Raw genomic sequence first — 15,909 nt, forward strand, 5'->3', positions numbered from 1 at the left:
TAGAACTATTAGAACTAAATAGTTCTAACTATCAGAACTAAAATAGAACTATTCTAATAGAACTGTTACTAAATAGGCCCCCATCACTAAAGCAGGTCCCATTGCCAAAACTGCTTCTCTTTATGCCCCCTCCTCCAACCAGCCATTCTAGATTCCCCTCACCCATGGCTAGCACCTCTGCAGGTCAAGGTGGCTTATCTGGTGGAGCAATCTAGACCCTCTTCTCTGAGGAGTCTGAGCACCTGGTCTCATGTGTTTCTCAGGCCAACCAACATTGCCATCAAAATTGGGCCAATGAGTATCAAAAGACACCCAAGGATTTCTTTAGTGAGAAATACATTTCTGTTGTTCATAAGCTACCCAATTTGTGGTATCTTGTTATAGCAGCCCAAACAGGCTACAACACATAGATATCATACCAATGCTTCCAAAGTACTTGCCACTTCTTGCCCATTTGGTATGTCAATGATGTCATCAGTAGAGTGGGCCAATAGGATGTTCTATGGGATGTCCAGATGACCAAGGACTTTTGGGACTATATTTTGACAAAGGGAAGGAAAGTTAAGACTGGGGCAAGAAAATAAATGTATACTGTTGTCCATCCTAAGTAAATGCAAACTGTTTCTGGTCCTCCTTTCTGATAGGGGTGAAAATCAACACATTTCTTCCATCAATAGTCACATGCCATGTACCTGAGGACATATTGATCTCCTCCAGCAAAAGATACCATATCTGGCACAGCAGCTATGTTCCAGTTACCTACTTGTAACAAACCATTCAATGCCTTAAAACAATAACAAGCATTTATTTTGCTCTAATTCTGGAGATCAACTCAGCTCAGCTGGGCAATTCTCAATCAGGGTCTCTCATGTGGTTACAGTTAGTCAGTGCCTGGGGTCAGGGTCATCACAAAGCCTTTTTCACTCATATGTCTGCTCCCTGGGCTGGGATGACTCAAATAGCTACAGGTTGAAACATCCAAGGTTGCTTAGACAAGTCTCAATCTCTCTCTCTCTCTCTCTTCTCTCTTCTCTCTCTCTCTCTATCTTTTCCCCTCTCCTCCCTCTCTCTCACCCATCTCTCGAAGTAGTGTTTTGACATGGTGGACTCAGGGTAGCCAGACTGGTTACATGGCAACTGAAGGCTCCCAGAGTGAGTGTCCCAAAAGAAACCAACATGGCCTTTACTAAACTAACCTTGGAAGTCACGCAGCAGAATCACTTCTGCCACATTTTAATCATCAAGATAGTCACAAAGCCCCCTCTATATTCAAGGACAGGGGATCTGAACAGCACCTCTTGATGGAAGAGTGTCAAAGAATTTGCAGGTAGGTTTCAAAAGCACCCCACGCTGCAACTAGGGCTACTACTTTGTTGAGTTTGCAGTATCCACTCTCGCCTACCAGGATTCATCTAACTTTTGTAGGGGACAGACCAGTGAATTAAATGAAGATATGATGGGGATTGCTACCCCTGCGATATTGTTTTTTATATACTATTCTGGCTGAAGTGAGAGAGAAGGGTCATTTTAGACACTTGCTGCTGGCCTGCTCCCACTATGGTAGTTTTTACTCCACAGGTCAGGGAACCAATGTGGGGCTCTCCCAAACACCTAATATATCCATTCCAATCATACCTGGCTAGCCCCAGGAAGGAGAAGGGACGAGGCAGCTCTCTTCAGCTGAGAGCAAGACTTAGAGACAGGTGAGAACTGTTGGCCTCCAACATTTCCAGCAGATGAGGAAATAAATATTTCTGCTTTGAATGGAGTATGAGGAAGCACACCACAGCATCCACTACACTGACTATAGTGTATGATAAAATTTGATATGGTTAAAAAATTCAAGGATTTATCTGGAAGTGGCATAGGAGAGAAAAGAGAAAGAATGCCATTTATTCTTTTTTCAAGATTGGGTAAAGAACCAACCTTTTGATTTATTAGTCCTAAAGAATAATCTCCATGAATAAGCTATTCACAATCTCATTTCTCCCACCAAAATGATACACAAACTATCACACTATTTCCTCCTTTCTCTTATTCCAAGCACTTGTCTTGACTTCTAAACATCATTCTCACTCCAGATGTCAATGCTGTATATCATATCTCCCTGTGGAGGCAAAACTAGGCCTGATTAGATTTATGTTAAATAACAATCAATTCTACTTTTGAAATGAGCCAGCTTTGAATTCTCTAAACCTATTTTTTATTGGGAAAGTACCTTCACCTAATGGCATTTCTTAGAAAAATATAAGAAGCAGACTCCAAATCAAGCATCTCAGAGGTCAAGAAAGGACCAGGCCATGAAGAAATGACAAAATGGGATTTTTTCTCAAATGGCTATAATTTAGATTCATTTATTTAATAAATTAATGCTTTTAACCCCAAAATTTAGTTCAATGTATAATAACTGACTTCTTATCTTTTATTGAATTACATTTTTATTTGTTAATTTTATTTAATTTTTAATACATTTTTAAACTATATGATTCAAAATAGCAAAACGAATTAAAAGATAAACAATGAAAAACAAAAATCTCCCTCTCATCCTGAATCCAATCTGCCCAATTTCCTTCAACAGAAAACCAACTATCTTAGTTTCTTATATCCTGCCAGATTTTTTTATGTATATTCAAGCATAAATCTATATTCACAAAAATTATCTTACACAAAAGGTAGCATATTTTATACATTGTTCTGCACCTTGCTTTTTTCACTCAACAAAATTAATTGTTTTTGATTAATAAAAAACCACAGGGTTTGGGGAGGATTTTTTACAGTAAAATATTATTATTTGGGATTTTTGGATAATCATAGTATTATTGCAAGTATGCTTAAAATGATAGCTATGTATTACTTATAAATTGCAAAATTAAGTCTGTATACATGCCCCACCCCAATGACAAGGTCCTACAATAAAATTACATGATTTATTTCCTTTTAATACTAAGTCAAAGGTCGCTACAAGCAATGTGGTCCAATCATCAGACCGAAATTTAATGTCTTCTTCTATCATCCCTGCCCTCTTCTACAAGACTGCAGGTAGAACCACATTTGGAGAAAACATCAAAAGTCTACATTTAAGATCCTTGTGAATAGGTCCCCAGGGAAATGGCCCCTCCCATCACTAGCCCAACTTTCCCCCACAAGACTAACTCCAAATCAGGCAAATGGATTACAACAGCAGAGTCATCAGTGCCTACTAACAAAGGCAGATAACTCTTAGAGCATTGTCATTTGCAAGGTCAAACCTCTTTGCCAGAGCCAGTTCCAAGGCATGTACAGTCACACAGGCTCAGGAAAGCCCCGTGCTTGGTAGAATGCTCTGCTGTCACCACCTTGAAATTCTCAATTTTTTTAACAAGATGCCCTGAATTTTTATTTTGCACTGCCCTCTGCCTCTTCTCAGAATGCATTCTAAGACAGAGGGTGCAGTAAGGGAAAAAGAATGTCTCCAAAAATAAGGAAAAACACACTCCACAAAACTTGCCGGATTTAAGTATTATTTTCCCCGTGGGAAAGCCTCCATGGGGTTCCTCCTAAATCCCTACAAAAGGTTAATTGCTAATCCATAGGAACCACTATCATTTTCACAAAAGGCTACTTGCTGCGAAGAGGGGCAGGTAATTGCTTTTTGTGTTCCACATCATTCTTACTTTTTTTTTTCCTTTTCTGTTAATGATGAATGGCTTGTCAAAACAGCAATAATATTTTTATTTTTATTACAAGCCCTTGAAAGTCCTTGTTTCCAAGAGAAAAGATTAGTTTAATGATTAAACTCCCTCTGCTTCTATGAGTAAAAATTAGTCAACCAAATACTGTCTTCTTCTAGTGGACTTAACAATATAGCATTAGTACGCAGGTGACTTCATTTTCAGACAATTGATATGTGTGATACGCACCAATGGATCTCCCACGGACCTTAGGTCGTGAGCAGAACTCTACAGGTATTGCAACTGCTTCCCCAGTCCTGCGTGTACCAACCATTGCGCACAGACAGAATCAGTAACAGAAGTCATATGCTAAAGTTTTTCAAATGTTTGTAGATGCTGTTGGAATTAATAAGTCAAAAATCTATATGAAATAATGTCATATGAAAGCATTGCTGAATTCATAGTAACTTTTTAAATACATTGTCCCAACCAACAGACATAAAAAATCCGACTGCCTTCCTGAAGGATCCATCCAAGAGTATTTTGAGTTTATGTTAAAGGGATGCTTAAGCGTGGAAAGGATGGGGACCATCTGAGCCACATGTTCAAATCTAAACAACTCAGGATGGCATTCAAGGCCTTCCAGTGTCAAGCATCTAAGGAGGCAGTAGGTGTGAAGAACACAGGTTTAGAAGTCAGGCGGACTGTATTCCATGCTTCACGATTAGCTGGGTAGCCTTGGACAAGCTAGTTAACTTCTATGTCTTCTTCTCTTCACCTGTAAAATAAGGTGAACATAGCAGTACCTACCTTGTTATCTCAGTGGACACCACCCCAGGACACCTTGATCTCAAAGGAGGGGGATCGTGGTGGTGGAGGGAGCCCCCACTCCCATCTAAGGGGAGGAAGGAGCAGAACAGAGCAAGCTGGGGCTGGAACAGTGCTTAGTGATATGCCCTGAACAGGCATGTAATAGTCTGACCATAGTGTCTGCACATAGCAAACCTACAATAAGTATCATTTAGTTATTTTTACAATGGTTAAGTCACTTGCCCACCTTCTTTAGCTGATTGGCCATCCTAACCTGTGTGATGATTAAAAGCACCTTCTAGAGCAGTGCTTCTCAATCTTTTTGTTCATTACCTTTTAAGACATTACTTTTCCTAATTGCCTTCCCCATGATATTTTAATACCACAGATATATTGTAATTCTATTTATGAGGATTAATTTCATGAGCCAGCTTGGCTGAGCCATGGACAGGATGCTGGGATTGCAAACCCCACCCCTGACATATAGACTGAGTGGTGAGGGGAAGGTTGTAGGCTCTGGGTGGGAGGTTCCTGTGACTCATGGCCTCGTGGGCCTTTTCCTTTAGTCCTGTCCTTCCAGGCAGTGGGCTGGACATCTTTTCTGAGAGCCGGTCCCAGGATTTCAGGTCCCACCTAGAAACCTCCTTGATTGCCCCTCATTCCCCACATCCCCAGTCAGTCTTCCCTCAAGTTCTGAGCCTACACCCTCTTCCTTCCTCCATGTAAATATCTTCTTTTCCTCTCACAATCATCCTTAAGGTGTTTTAAAGCTAGAACCCAAAAGATTAGCAACCACAGGCTACTTTCCCCTTATTGAAGGGCAGGGAGGAACCTCAGAACGTTTGGTTTCCACCCTTAGAGTACGTGTGCCTCAGAGCCTAGAATGGGTTGGATCACTTAAAGCGGTTGTCATTAAGCTTCTGATTTTAAATTGGTTGAATATTCATATCCTGCTATATTCCTTGGCTCAATTAATCTCTACAACAACCCCATGAGGTAGGTTGTATTATCAGCCCCATTTTATTTTATTTTATTTATTTATTTTTTGTATAGTTGATTTACAATGTTTACAATGTTATGTTAGTTGCTGGTATACAGCAAAGTGATTCAGATATAAATATAGATATAGATATAGTTTTTTTTCAGATTATTTTCCATTATGGTTTATCACAGGATATTGAATATATTGGGTTGACCAAAAAGTTCGTTTTCGAAACATCTTACGGAAAATCCCAAACGGACTTTTTGGCCAACCCAATAGTTCCCCATGCTATACAGTAGGGCCTTGTTGCTTATCTATTTTATATATAGTGGTTTGTATCTGCTAATCCCAAACTCCTAATTTATCCCTTACCCCCTTTCCCCTTTGGTAACCATGTTTGTTTTCTATGTCTGTGAGTCTGTTTCTGTCTTGTAAATAAGTTCATTTGTGTCATATTTTAGATTCCACATATAAGTGCTATCATATGGTATTTGTCTTTCTCTGTCTGAGTTACTTCACTTAGTATAATAATCTCTAGGTCCATCATGTTGCTGCAAATAGCATTATTTCATTCTTTGTTACATCAGCCCCATTTTAAAGATCAGGCAACTCAGGCACAGAGAGGTTAAATAACTTACCTAGTTCACACAGCTGGTAGCTAGCTGAGCTGGTTTTCAAGCCCAGGTCTTTCTGATACAGACCAGGGTTCTTGGCCTTCCGCAATCAATAGAAATTGACCAGAGGCCAGACAAGAAATGCAGGCAAGGCTTTACTGGGGCCTCTGCTGCAGCAGGGAGGAACAAGAACAAGCAACGGGTTCCCTTGCTTGCTGCTCCCCAAGGGGGTGGGGGCGAGCTCATTCCTTATATGGGGTGAGGGTAGGGGTGTGTCCAGGGGTCAGGCCGGAGGGGTGGCTTAGGTGTTTTGCCCACCCCTCTGGTGATGCTGAGTGCAGGGGGCATGCTCAGTACCCGGCTGTTGCTCCCAGCACCCTGTTTTTACTCCAGGCTCTTCAGAAGTGGCAGTTGGGTTTTTTGGTCTCTTTGTATCCTTTGTTCAGAATTTGCCCTAACTGTGCATACATGCAGGCATTTTTAGTCCCATATAGTTTCTTTGTATTTTGTTGCTGGAGGAGAGGTGTGTCCAGGTGCAAGCATTGCAATGCTGCAGCAAAGGGACCTGGGACCAGGTCCCAGGCCTGTCTCATTTCTGACTTACAGCCTGAACGCTTAGACCACACAAGTAAGCTCTAAGAGGCCCAGTGGTGATCTGGCCCCAGCAGAGGAGCTAAATCTAGGAAAAGTTCTCTTTATCTTTTCCCCAGCCTCCAGATTTAGTAGGCATTCCCCATACGTATGTGAAAGACTGAGGTTGCTAAGAGAAATTACAGTGGCCTACGTACAGCAGTCAAGCTAGGGTTAACTGAGGTGTGTTGGTTTCTACCTCCGGTCAGGCGGAAAATGATGTTTAATCTCATTCCCAGCCCCATGCCGAAGACCAGAGGACCGCTGCCTGAGCTGTGTCCTCGTGGGCAAAGCTGAAACTTGCGAAGTGATCTGGAGGGGAGATGGCTCTGAAGATCAGAACAATCTAAAAATAAGGAAATGTTTGAAGAATTGTTGTGACAGTGACATAGGAAAAAAAAAAAAAAAAGAATCCTTTACCTTAAGTGGAAAACTTTTGCCCACGGACAAAACTACAATGTCTAGATACCTGTTAGAATTTACAAAAGTCTGTTTCCCCAGATACCAACTTTTGACACTGTGGGCCAGCACACACATATTAAATCTAGAATTCACGAGGTAATACTATGCAGTGCTGATGAAGTATTTATTTAGTACCTGGGAAGTTTTTTCTTTTGTTTTCACTATAAAAGCAATATAAGTTCATGGTAAGAAAGTCAAACAGAACAGAAGGGAGTAAACTGAAATGTAAAGGTCTCACCCTACACAAACCACCCATTTCAACTCCCCAGAAGCAATTCCTTTTGTTAAGAGCTTTTCTATGCAGTCATAAGGAAATAATGTCTGTTGGCTGATTTTTTAAGCAAACGGGACCATCCTATACATCATTGTTTTGAAATTGCTTTTTTAGTATGTAATAGCATGGATTGGGTATCTTGTCACCTACAGCTTATAATTGTTGTATGATATCCCACTTATGGGATGCAGGAAGAAGTTCTGACTAGTCTCCGAGTATTGGAAATTCAGGAGAAATACCTGAGAAATAATGATAGTTCACAAAATTATATGATGAATAAACACCTTCATGCGCAAGTTCCCCATTAGAATATAAGTTCTATGGTGGCACAGATTTTACCTGTTTTGTTTACTGACACATAGTGAGTGCCAAATAAACATTTGTGGGGTAAATATCATGTGTATATGGATCTATATTGACATTTTAATTTCTGTATATATTGACCAAGCACCCTTCAAAATTATTGTATCGTTATATACTCTCATATGCTTTGTTTTATTTTGCTTTGTTTTGTTTTGTTTTCACCAGCTGGGGACTTCATCTTTAGAGCTCAGTGTAGTAGAAATAGTGAATGTTTGTGTATTAGTTTCCTGTTGCTGCTGTAACAAATTACCACAAATGTCGTGGCTTAAAACAGTTCATTATCTTCCAGTTCTGGGGGTCAGAAGTGCAAAATGGGTTGGCAGGGACGTGTTCCTTCTGGAGGCTTTACAGAATTCATTTCCTTGCCTTTTTCAGCTACTAAAGGCTGCATTCTTTGGCTTGTGGCCCCTTCCACATCATTCCAACCTCTGCTTCTTGTCACATCTCCTTCTCTGACTCTGACCCTCTTGTCTCTCTCCTTCCCTTATATGGACTGTTGTAATTACATTGGGCCCACCTTGATAGTCCAAGATAATCTCCCCATCTTGAAATCTCTAACTTCATCACATCTGCAAAGTCCCGTTTGCCACATAAGGTAATATATTCACAGGTTCCAGGGATTAGGACATGGACATCGTTGGAGAGCCATTACTTTGCATATCACAGCTGCGGAATCATGTTTGAATTTCAGCGTTGTCACTTCAACATGCCTACCCTACATATGTGTTGAGTCCCTACTTATCATGTCCTGAACTAAATCTAAGAAATACACTAACTAGCTCGGTAGTCTTGCCCAAGTCACATAACCTCCCTGAACCTCCATTTCTCAGTTGCAAAAGTGGAGGGATTCATATCTGTCTCATAGGAACTGCTGTATGGAGAATGTCTCCAGAGTCTTTTCCATTTGACCAGCATTTAGGAATTACTATATACTGTTTTAATCTTGACAAAATGTAAATGTAAAACACTGGATTAAGCAGTAAGAGGTAGAGAAACAGATTTTCTTGTAAACTTCTGATGTGAATGTAAATTGGTACAGGCTTTCTAGAGGGCAATGTGGCACTATGAATATAATGAAAAGCCTTATATATGTTTGTTCTCTTCATCCTAGTAAGTATCCACTTCTAAAGTGCATATTAGGGGCATGGTTGAATTTATGTCCAAAGATACTCAGTGAAATATTATTTATAATATGACAGGGGGAACGGAAACAGACTAAATGTCCACTAATAAGGAGCTGGGTAAATAAGTATGGTACATCCTCATTGCAGAAATCTCATCAGCCATGTAAAAGGATTTTGTAAAAGAATATTAAATACCATGTTCAGAGGCTTGTCAAATAATAGTGACAAGCCCGGGATTTAAGTCAGGGTCGCTTATTACATCAGCAAAAGAATTCTGTGTGGTGAGAGAACTTTTATATACCGAAAAAAAAAAAAAAAAGACTAAAAGTGTAGATATCATGATGTTACAGTGGTTATTTCTGGGTAATGGAATAAGAAGTGGTTTTTATTTTTGCTTACTTATACAGTATTTTTAATTTTCTAACAATGAAGATTGGGGAAAAGGGACGTCGACACGGAACAATTCCTCTAGTTAGGTAACAGGCGTTTCTAGGTATACCAATACTACCGAAGGTGTCCCCCTAGTGGAAGACGGGACGCGGCGGCCGCTGGAACACCTGATTGCGACTTTTCACATAGCTAATTGTATTCGAGACTTTCCGAGAGAAACAAGAGCCTAAAATTAGTAAGCTATGCTGCTTATTCAAAATTTTTTTAAAAGAGGGGCCCATTGCAAAAGAAAGAAGCAAACCTCACCCTGGGAAGCAGGTGCTACCAATTCTAGGCGCAATCCTTAGATTGACAATTAACTTTTTCAATTGTCAAGGTCGGGGAACTAAGCTTCTTGGGTTTAATTCTCCTCTCTCGCTTTGTGGTAGCTTGTGTTCTAGGTCCAGGTCTAGGTCTAGGTCTAGGCCGCCTGACTCTCAAATCGAAGGTACAGACAAGGTGAAATAACTGAAGACTCCTGGGGCGCAGCCTGAAGCCTGGAAGAGACACCTGTTGGGAGCGCTAGCACCTCCCCGCGACTCTACGAATCTTCGGTTCCTCTCGGCTCCTCTCAGCTCCTCTTCGGCTGAGTTCGGCCTCGCTCGTCTTCCAGGGCTCGGCTCTCTTCGGCTGCGTTCGGCCGGCTCTCGTCTCGGACTCGGCTCTCTTCGACTGCGTTCGGCCGGCTCTCGTCTCGGACTCGGCTCTCTTCGGCTACGTTCGGCCGCGGCCCTGAAGGGCGCCCATGGAGGCGGGCTTGCCGGCTCGAGAGACAGCAATGGCGCCGCTGCTGGAATATGAGCGGCAGCTGGTGCTGGAACTACTGGAGGCGGACGGGCTGGTAGTGTGCGCCCGCGGGCTCGGCGCGGACCGGCTCCTCTATCACTTCCTCCGGCTGCACTGCCACCCGGCGTGCCTGGTGCTGGTGCTCAACACACAGCCGGCCGAGGAGGTGCGGCCGCCCGCGCGGGGGGAGGGGACCCCGGGAGCGCCGGGGGCCTCCGGAGCAGACGCAGGCCTCGGCGCGGAGGCCAGGCTTCTGAGGGCGATGCGGGTCCCTGACGCGGGCGGGAAGGCGTTGAATAGGGGTCCCTGAGACAGATGCAGGCCCCTGACGCGGGTGCGGGGACGCTGAGACGTTGGGCGGGGTCCCACGGAGGAGGCAGGACCCTGACATGGGTTCGAGGACCTGAAAGGGTTGGAGGGTCTCTGAGAGGAGTAGGGGAGTCATTTGAGAAGCGTGGAGGTGGGAGGGATTGGAGGTCTCCGAAGAGGGTGGGGAGTTGCCTGGTGGAGGATGTGGAAGGGAATGACGCGGCAGTCCTAAAGTTGGGTACTAAGGGACTGGCTGGAGGTAGAGGAGTGAGGTCCCAAAGGGAAGGGAAGACGCTGAAGGGAATGGGGAGACGCTGAGGCTGGGGAGAACCCTGTAGGGAAGAGGAGGGACTGGGGGTTCACCCGGGCTGTGGGAAGAGGGGCGTAGCGTCAGAAGGGAGGGGAGCTGGAAGCTGAGGGCATTGGGGAAGGGTACCTGGGTTAAGGAGAGTGGAGAACACTGAGGAAGACAGAAGGGGGATACACCTCTGCTGAGGGGTAGTGACAGGTGACACAGCTTGATCTGACAACTCTGATGAGCCCTTAGATACCTAGAGCAGATGGCCGGAAGGAAAATGCCCCCTGAGAAGAGTGACCACACACTCCTTGACTGATCCATCTAGGTATCCCTAGTGCTTGACTAGGGCTTAGCACAACACAGGGCCCCCCAGGAAAGGTGGTATCAAACTTAAAGGACCAAGGGTCCCATTGACATGATGAAATCCCCTCTAGGGTGGAGCAGGACAGAACTAATAGTCTAAAACACCACCTGGGGAAAGGATTCCCTTGTTGTCTTCTCACATGGTATTTACACTTGCTTGCAAAGTTGCCTCTGGTGGGCAGTATTTTCTAGGTAGCAGAAGTCTTTTAACTCAGGATTTTAAAAGTCTTTTTTGTTGTCGTTAAACTGCTAATAACATCTCAAGTGCAATGAGTCCTTAGTGCAAACCCTAAAACAAAAACAGAACCTTAGATAAATGTCGATTGTTTGGTTGATCAGCGTAAAGTAGTAATTTAGTTTGTATGTTCATTATTAAGTTCATGATCTCTGAAAAAGGCAGCATATCATTTTAAATACAAATACTGGTAACCTAATAAAAACTTCCCTCTATTAGACGGTCTACTAATCAAGTTTGATTTAATTTAGGAGTATTTTATCAATCAGCTGAAGATAGAAGGAGTTGAACATCTCCCTCGCCGTGTAACAAATGAAATCACAAGTAGCAATCGCTATGAGGTGTACACACAAGGCGGTGTGATATTTGCAACAAGTCGAATACTTGTGGTTGATTTCTTGACTGACAGAATACCTTCAGATTTAATTACTGGTAAGAATTTGAAGCCTTATTGTTATTTGTATGTACGTTTGCACTTTCTTTTTTTCTGTATGTGTCTGTTCCCTCTGCTAAACTCTAAACTAGAACCTTCTTGTGAACAGCATTGGATGTTTTTGTTCAACATTGTGCTTCCAGGTGTTAACACAATACCTGACACATTTTGGATGCTTAGTAAATATTTATGGCCTGAATAAGAAACTAAATGTAAGATTGACGTTTCCTTGTTTTCTAAGCTCATATTCAGTAAATACTGAGTAATTGACAGGCATTTGCTTTTAGAAACTACTCAGATTTGAAATGTTTATAAATATTCTTGATATGTTTCCTAAAATAGTTTGGTTTTCCTCTTTAAAGAATATTTTTTTCCCATGATTTGAAATTTTCAAAAAAATTTGTTTCAGTATAGTGAGCATACAATATTATATTGGTTTCAGGTGTATAGTAATTCAGTATTTTTATAGATTATGCTCCATACAAATTTATTATAAATATTGACTATATTCCCTGTGCTGTACATTACATCCTTAACTTGTTTCTTTTATACCTAATAGTTTGTACCTCTTAATCCCCTTCACCTCTTTTGCCTCTCCCCCCATCCCTCTCCTCACTGGTAACCACTAGTTTGTTGTCTGTTTCTGTTTTGTTATATTTGTTCCTTTGTTTTATTTTTTGGATTCCACATGAAAGTGAAAACACAGTATTTGTCTTTCTCTGCCTGACTACTTCACTTAGCAAAATACCCTCCAGGTCCATCCATGTTGTGGCACATGGCAAAATTTCATTCTTTTTTATGGCTGAGTGATGTTCCATTGTATATATATTCCACATCTTCTTTATCCATTAATCTATCCATGGACACTTTAGTTGCTTCCGTATCTTGGTTGTTGTAAATAATGCTTCTATGAACATTGGGGTGCATATATCTTTTTAAGTTAATGTTTTTGTTTTCTTCAAATAAATACCCAGGAGTGGAATTGCTGAATCATATGGTACTTCTCTTTTTAGTTTTCTGAGGAACCTCCATACTGTTTTCCATAGTGGCTGCACCAATTTACATTCCCACCAAGAGTACACAAGGGTTCCTTTTTCTCCACACCCTCAAAAAACACTTGTTATTTCTTGTCTTTTTCACAACAGACATTCTGTTAGGTGCGAGGTGATATCTCGTTGTCTGTGTCTGTTGGCTATCTGTATGTCTTCTTTGGAAAAATGCCTATTCAGATCATCTGCCCATGTTTTAATCAGGTTCTTTGGTTTTTTGATGTTGAGTTGTATGAGTTTTTGGTATATTTTAGATATTAATCTCTTATTGAACTTATTGTTTGCAGATATCTTCTCCCATTCAGTAGGTTGCTTTTTCGTTTTGTTGGTTGGTTTCCTTCGCTGTGCAAAAGCTTTTTAGTTTATTTTTGTTGTTGTTTCCCTTGCCTAAGGAGACAGATCCAAAAATTATTGCTAAGACAGATGTCAGAGAGCATACGCCCTATGTTTTCTCCTAGGAGTTTTATGGTTTCAGGTCTTACAGTTAGGTCTCTAATCCATTTTGACTTTATTTTTGTATATGGTGTGAGAAAAATCTTCTAATTTCTTTCTTTTACATGTAGTTGTCCAGATTTCCCAACACCAGTTATTGAAGAGACTGTCTTTTCCCCATTGTATATTCTTGACTACTCTGCCGTAGATTAATTGATCATGTGCATGAGTTTATTTGGGAGCTTTCTATTTTGTTGCATTGATCTCTGTGTCTGGTTTTGGGACAGTACATGCTGTTTTGATTACTGTAACTTTGTAGTATAGTCTCAAGTCAGGGAACATGATACCTTCATTGTTGTCCTTTTTTCTCAAGATTGCTTTGGCTATTTAGAGTCTTTTGTGATTCCAATCAAAATTTAGGATTATTTGTTCTAGTTCTATGAAAAATGTCATAGGTATTTTGATGAGGATTGCATTAAATCTGTAGATTGCTTTGGGTAATATGGACATTTTAACAATATTCTTCCAATTCATGAACAAAGGATATATTTCCATTTATTTGTATTGTCTTCAATTTCTTTGATCAATGTCTTATAGTTTTCAGAGTACAGATCTTTCACCTCCGTATTAAATTTATAAATAATTTAATTTACTTAATTTAATACCTAAATTTATTCTTAGGTATTTTATTCTTTTTCAATCAGTTGTAAATGGGATTGTTTCTTGATTTCTGTTTCTGATACTTCATTCTTAGTGTATAGAAATACAACAGATTTCTATATTAATCTTATATTCTACAACTTCACTGAATTTACTGAATTTATATATTCTAATCGTTTTTTGGTGGAGTCTTAAGGGTTTTCTATATATAGTATGTCATCTGCAGATAGTGAGTTTTACTTCTTCACTTCCAGTTTGGATACCTTTTATTTCTTCTTCTTGTCTGATTGCTGAGGCTAGGCCTTTCAATATTATGTTAAACAGAAGTGGTGAGAGTGGACATCCTTGTCGTGTCCCTGATCTTAGAGGAAAAGATTTTAGCTTTCACCATTGAGTATAACATTAGCTGTGGGTTTGTCATAAATGGCTTTTATTATGTTGAGATATGTTCCCTCTATACCAACTTTGTTGAGAGTTTTTATCATGAATGGATTTTGAATTTTGTCAAATGCTTTTTCTGTATCTGTTGAAATGATTATGTGATTCATATCCTTCATTTTGTTAATGGTTCAATATCCACAAATCAAGGTTCAATATTGAACTATCCTTGCATCCCTGAAATAAATCCCACTTGGTCATGATGTATGATCCTTTTTATATGTTGTTGAATTCAGTTTGCTAATATTTTATTGAGGATTTTACATCTATGTTCATCAGGGATATTGGCCCTTAATTTTCTTTTTTTTGGTAGTATCTTTGTCTGGTTTTGGTATCAGGATAATGCTGGGCTCATAGAATGAGTTGGGAAGTGTTCTATCCTCTTCAATTTTTTGGATAGTTTGAGAAGGATAGGTATTAACTCTCCTAAAATGTTTGGTGGAATTCTCCTGTGAAGTCATCTGGTCCTAGACTTTTCTTTGTTGGGATTTTTTGTTAGTGATGCAATTTATTACTAGTAATTGGTCTCTTTAGATATTTTATTTCTTCCTGATTCAGTATTAGAAGATTGTGTGTTTATAGGGGTTTATCCATTTCTTATAGGTGTCCAATTTGTTGGCATATAACTCTTAGTATATTCTCTTATGATTATTTGTATTTCTGTGATATCAGTTGTAAGTTTGTTTCTTTCAATTCTGATTTATTTATTTGGGCCCTTCCTCTTTTTTTCTTGATGAGTCTGGCTAAAGGATCAATTCCTTTAAATAGAAAATTAGGTTGTTTATTTGAGTTTTTTCTTGTTCCTTGAGGTAGGCCTGTATCACTATAAACTTCCCTCTTAGAACTGCTTTTACTGCATCAGATAGATTCTGGAAAGTTATGTTTGTTTTCATTCCTCTCAAGGTATTTTTTAATTTCCTATTTGATTTCTTTGTTGACCCATTGGCTTTTTAGTAGCATCTTATTTAGTCTTCATGTGTTTGTATTTTTCCATTTTTCTTCCCAAAATTGATTTGTAATTTCATACTGTTGCGGTTGGAAAATATCCTTGATATAATTGCAGTCTTCTTAAATTTACTTAAGTAAGGACTTAAGTCTTTCTAGGGTATGTTTCATTTTAGTTATTGTATTCTTCAGTTCTGATTGGTTTTTTTAAATATTTTTCTAGTTCTTTGTTGAAGCTCTCACTATATTCCTCTATTCTTTTCCCAAGTTCAGTGAGCATTTTTATGACTCTTGCTTTAAACTCTTTATCATGTAAATTACTTATCTCTGTTCATTAGGGTTTTTTCTCAGGATTTTATCTTGTTCTTTTGTTTGGAACATATTCTTCTGTCTTCTCATTTTATTTGACTTTCTCTGTTTGTCCCTATGAAGTTAGGCAAAACAGTTACCTATCCCAGTCTTGAATCCATGTCCCTGTGTGGGAGTGTCCCTGTGCAGTCTGCGTGTGCCCAGTGGTTTTGGTGAGAGAGCTGAATGTGAAGAGGGCACAGGCCGCATCTTCTCCCAGGGTCCACTGGCAGAGCTACCTTGGTGGGGGATAGGGATGGAGCAGGAGGGGCTGG

At 40.3% G+C, this 15,909-nt stretch overlaps 1 protein-coding gene across 1 annotated transcript in view; it reads left to right on the forward strand.

Annotated features, from left to right (window-relative positions):
• The first annotated feature begins 10,075 nt into the window (after positions 1 to 10,075).
• ERCC4 (ERCC excision repair 4, endonuclease catalytic subunit) overlaps positions 10,076 to 15,909 on the forward strand; it is a 33,154-nt gene continuing 27,320 nt past the window's right edge. Inside the window, exons 1-2 of the mRNA XM_068565769.1 lie at positions 10,076 to 10,290; positions 11,581 to 11,761. Of these exons, the coding sequence (XP_068421870.1) occupies positions 10,084 to 10,290; positions 11,581 to 11,761 (388 nt within the window). The 5' untranslated portion in view covers positions 10,076 to 10,083. The remainder of the gene's footprint in view (positions 10,291 to 11,580; positions 11,762 to 15,909) is intronic.

Source organism: Eschrichtius robustus, chromosome 16 (assembly GCF_028021215.1).
Source record: "Eschrichtius robustus isolate mEscRob2 chromosome 16, mEscRob2.pri, whole genome shotgun sequence".
In the NCBI taxonomy this organism is placed as follows: Eukaryota; Metazoa; Chordata; class Mammalia; order Artiodactyla; family Eschrichtiidae; genus Eschrichtius; species Eschrichtius robustus.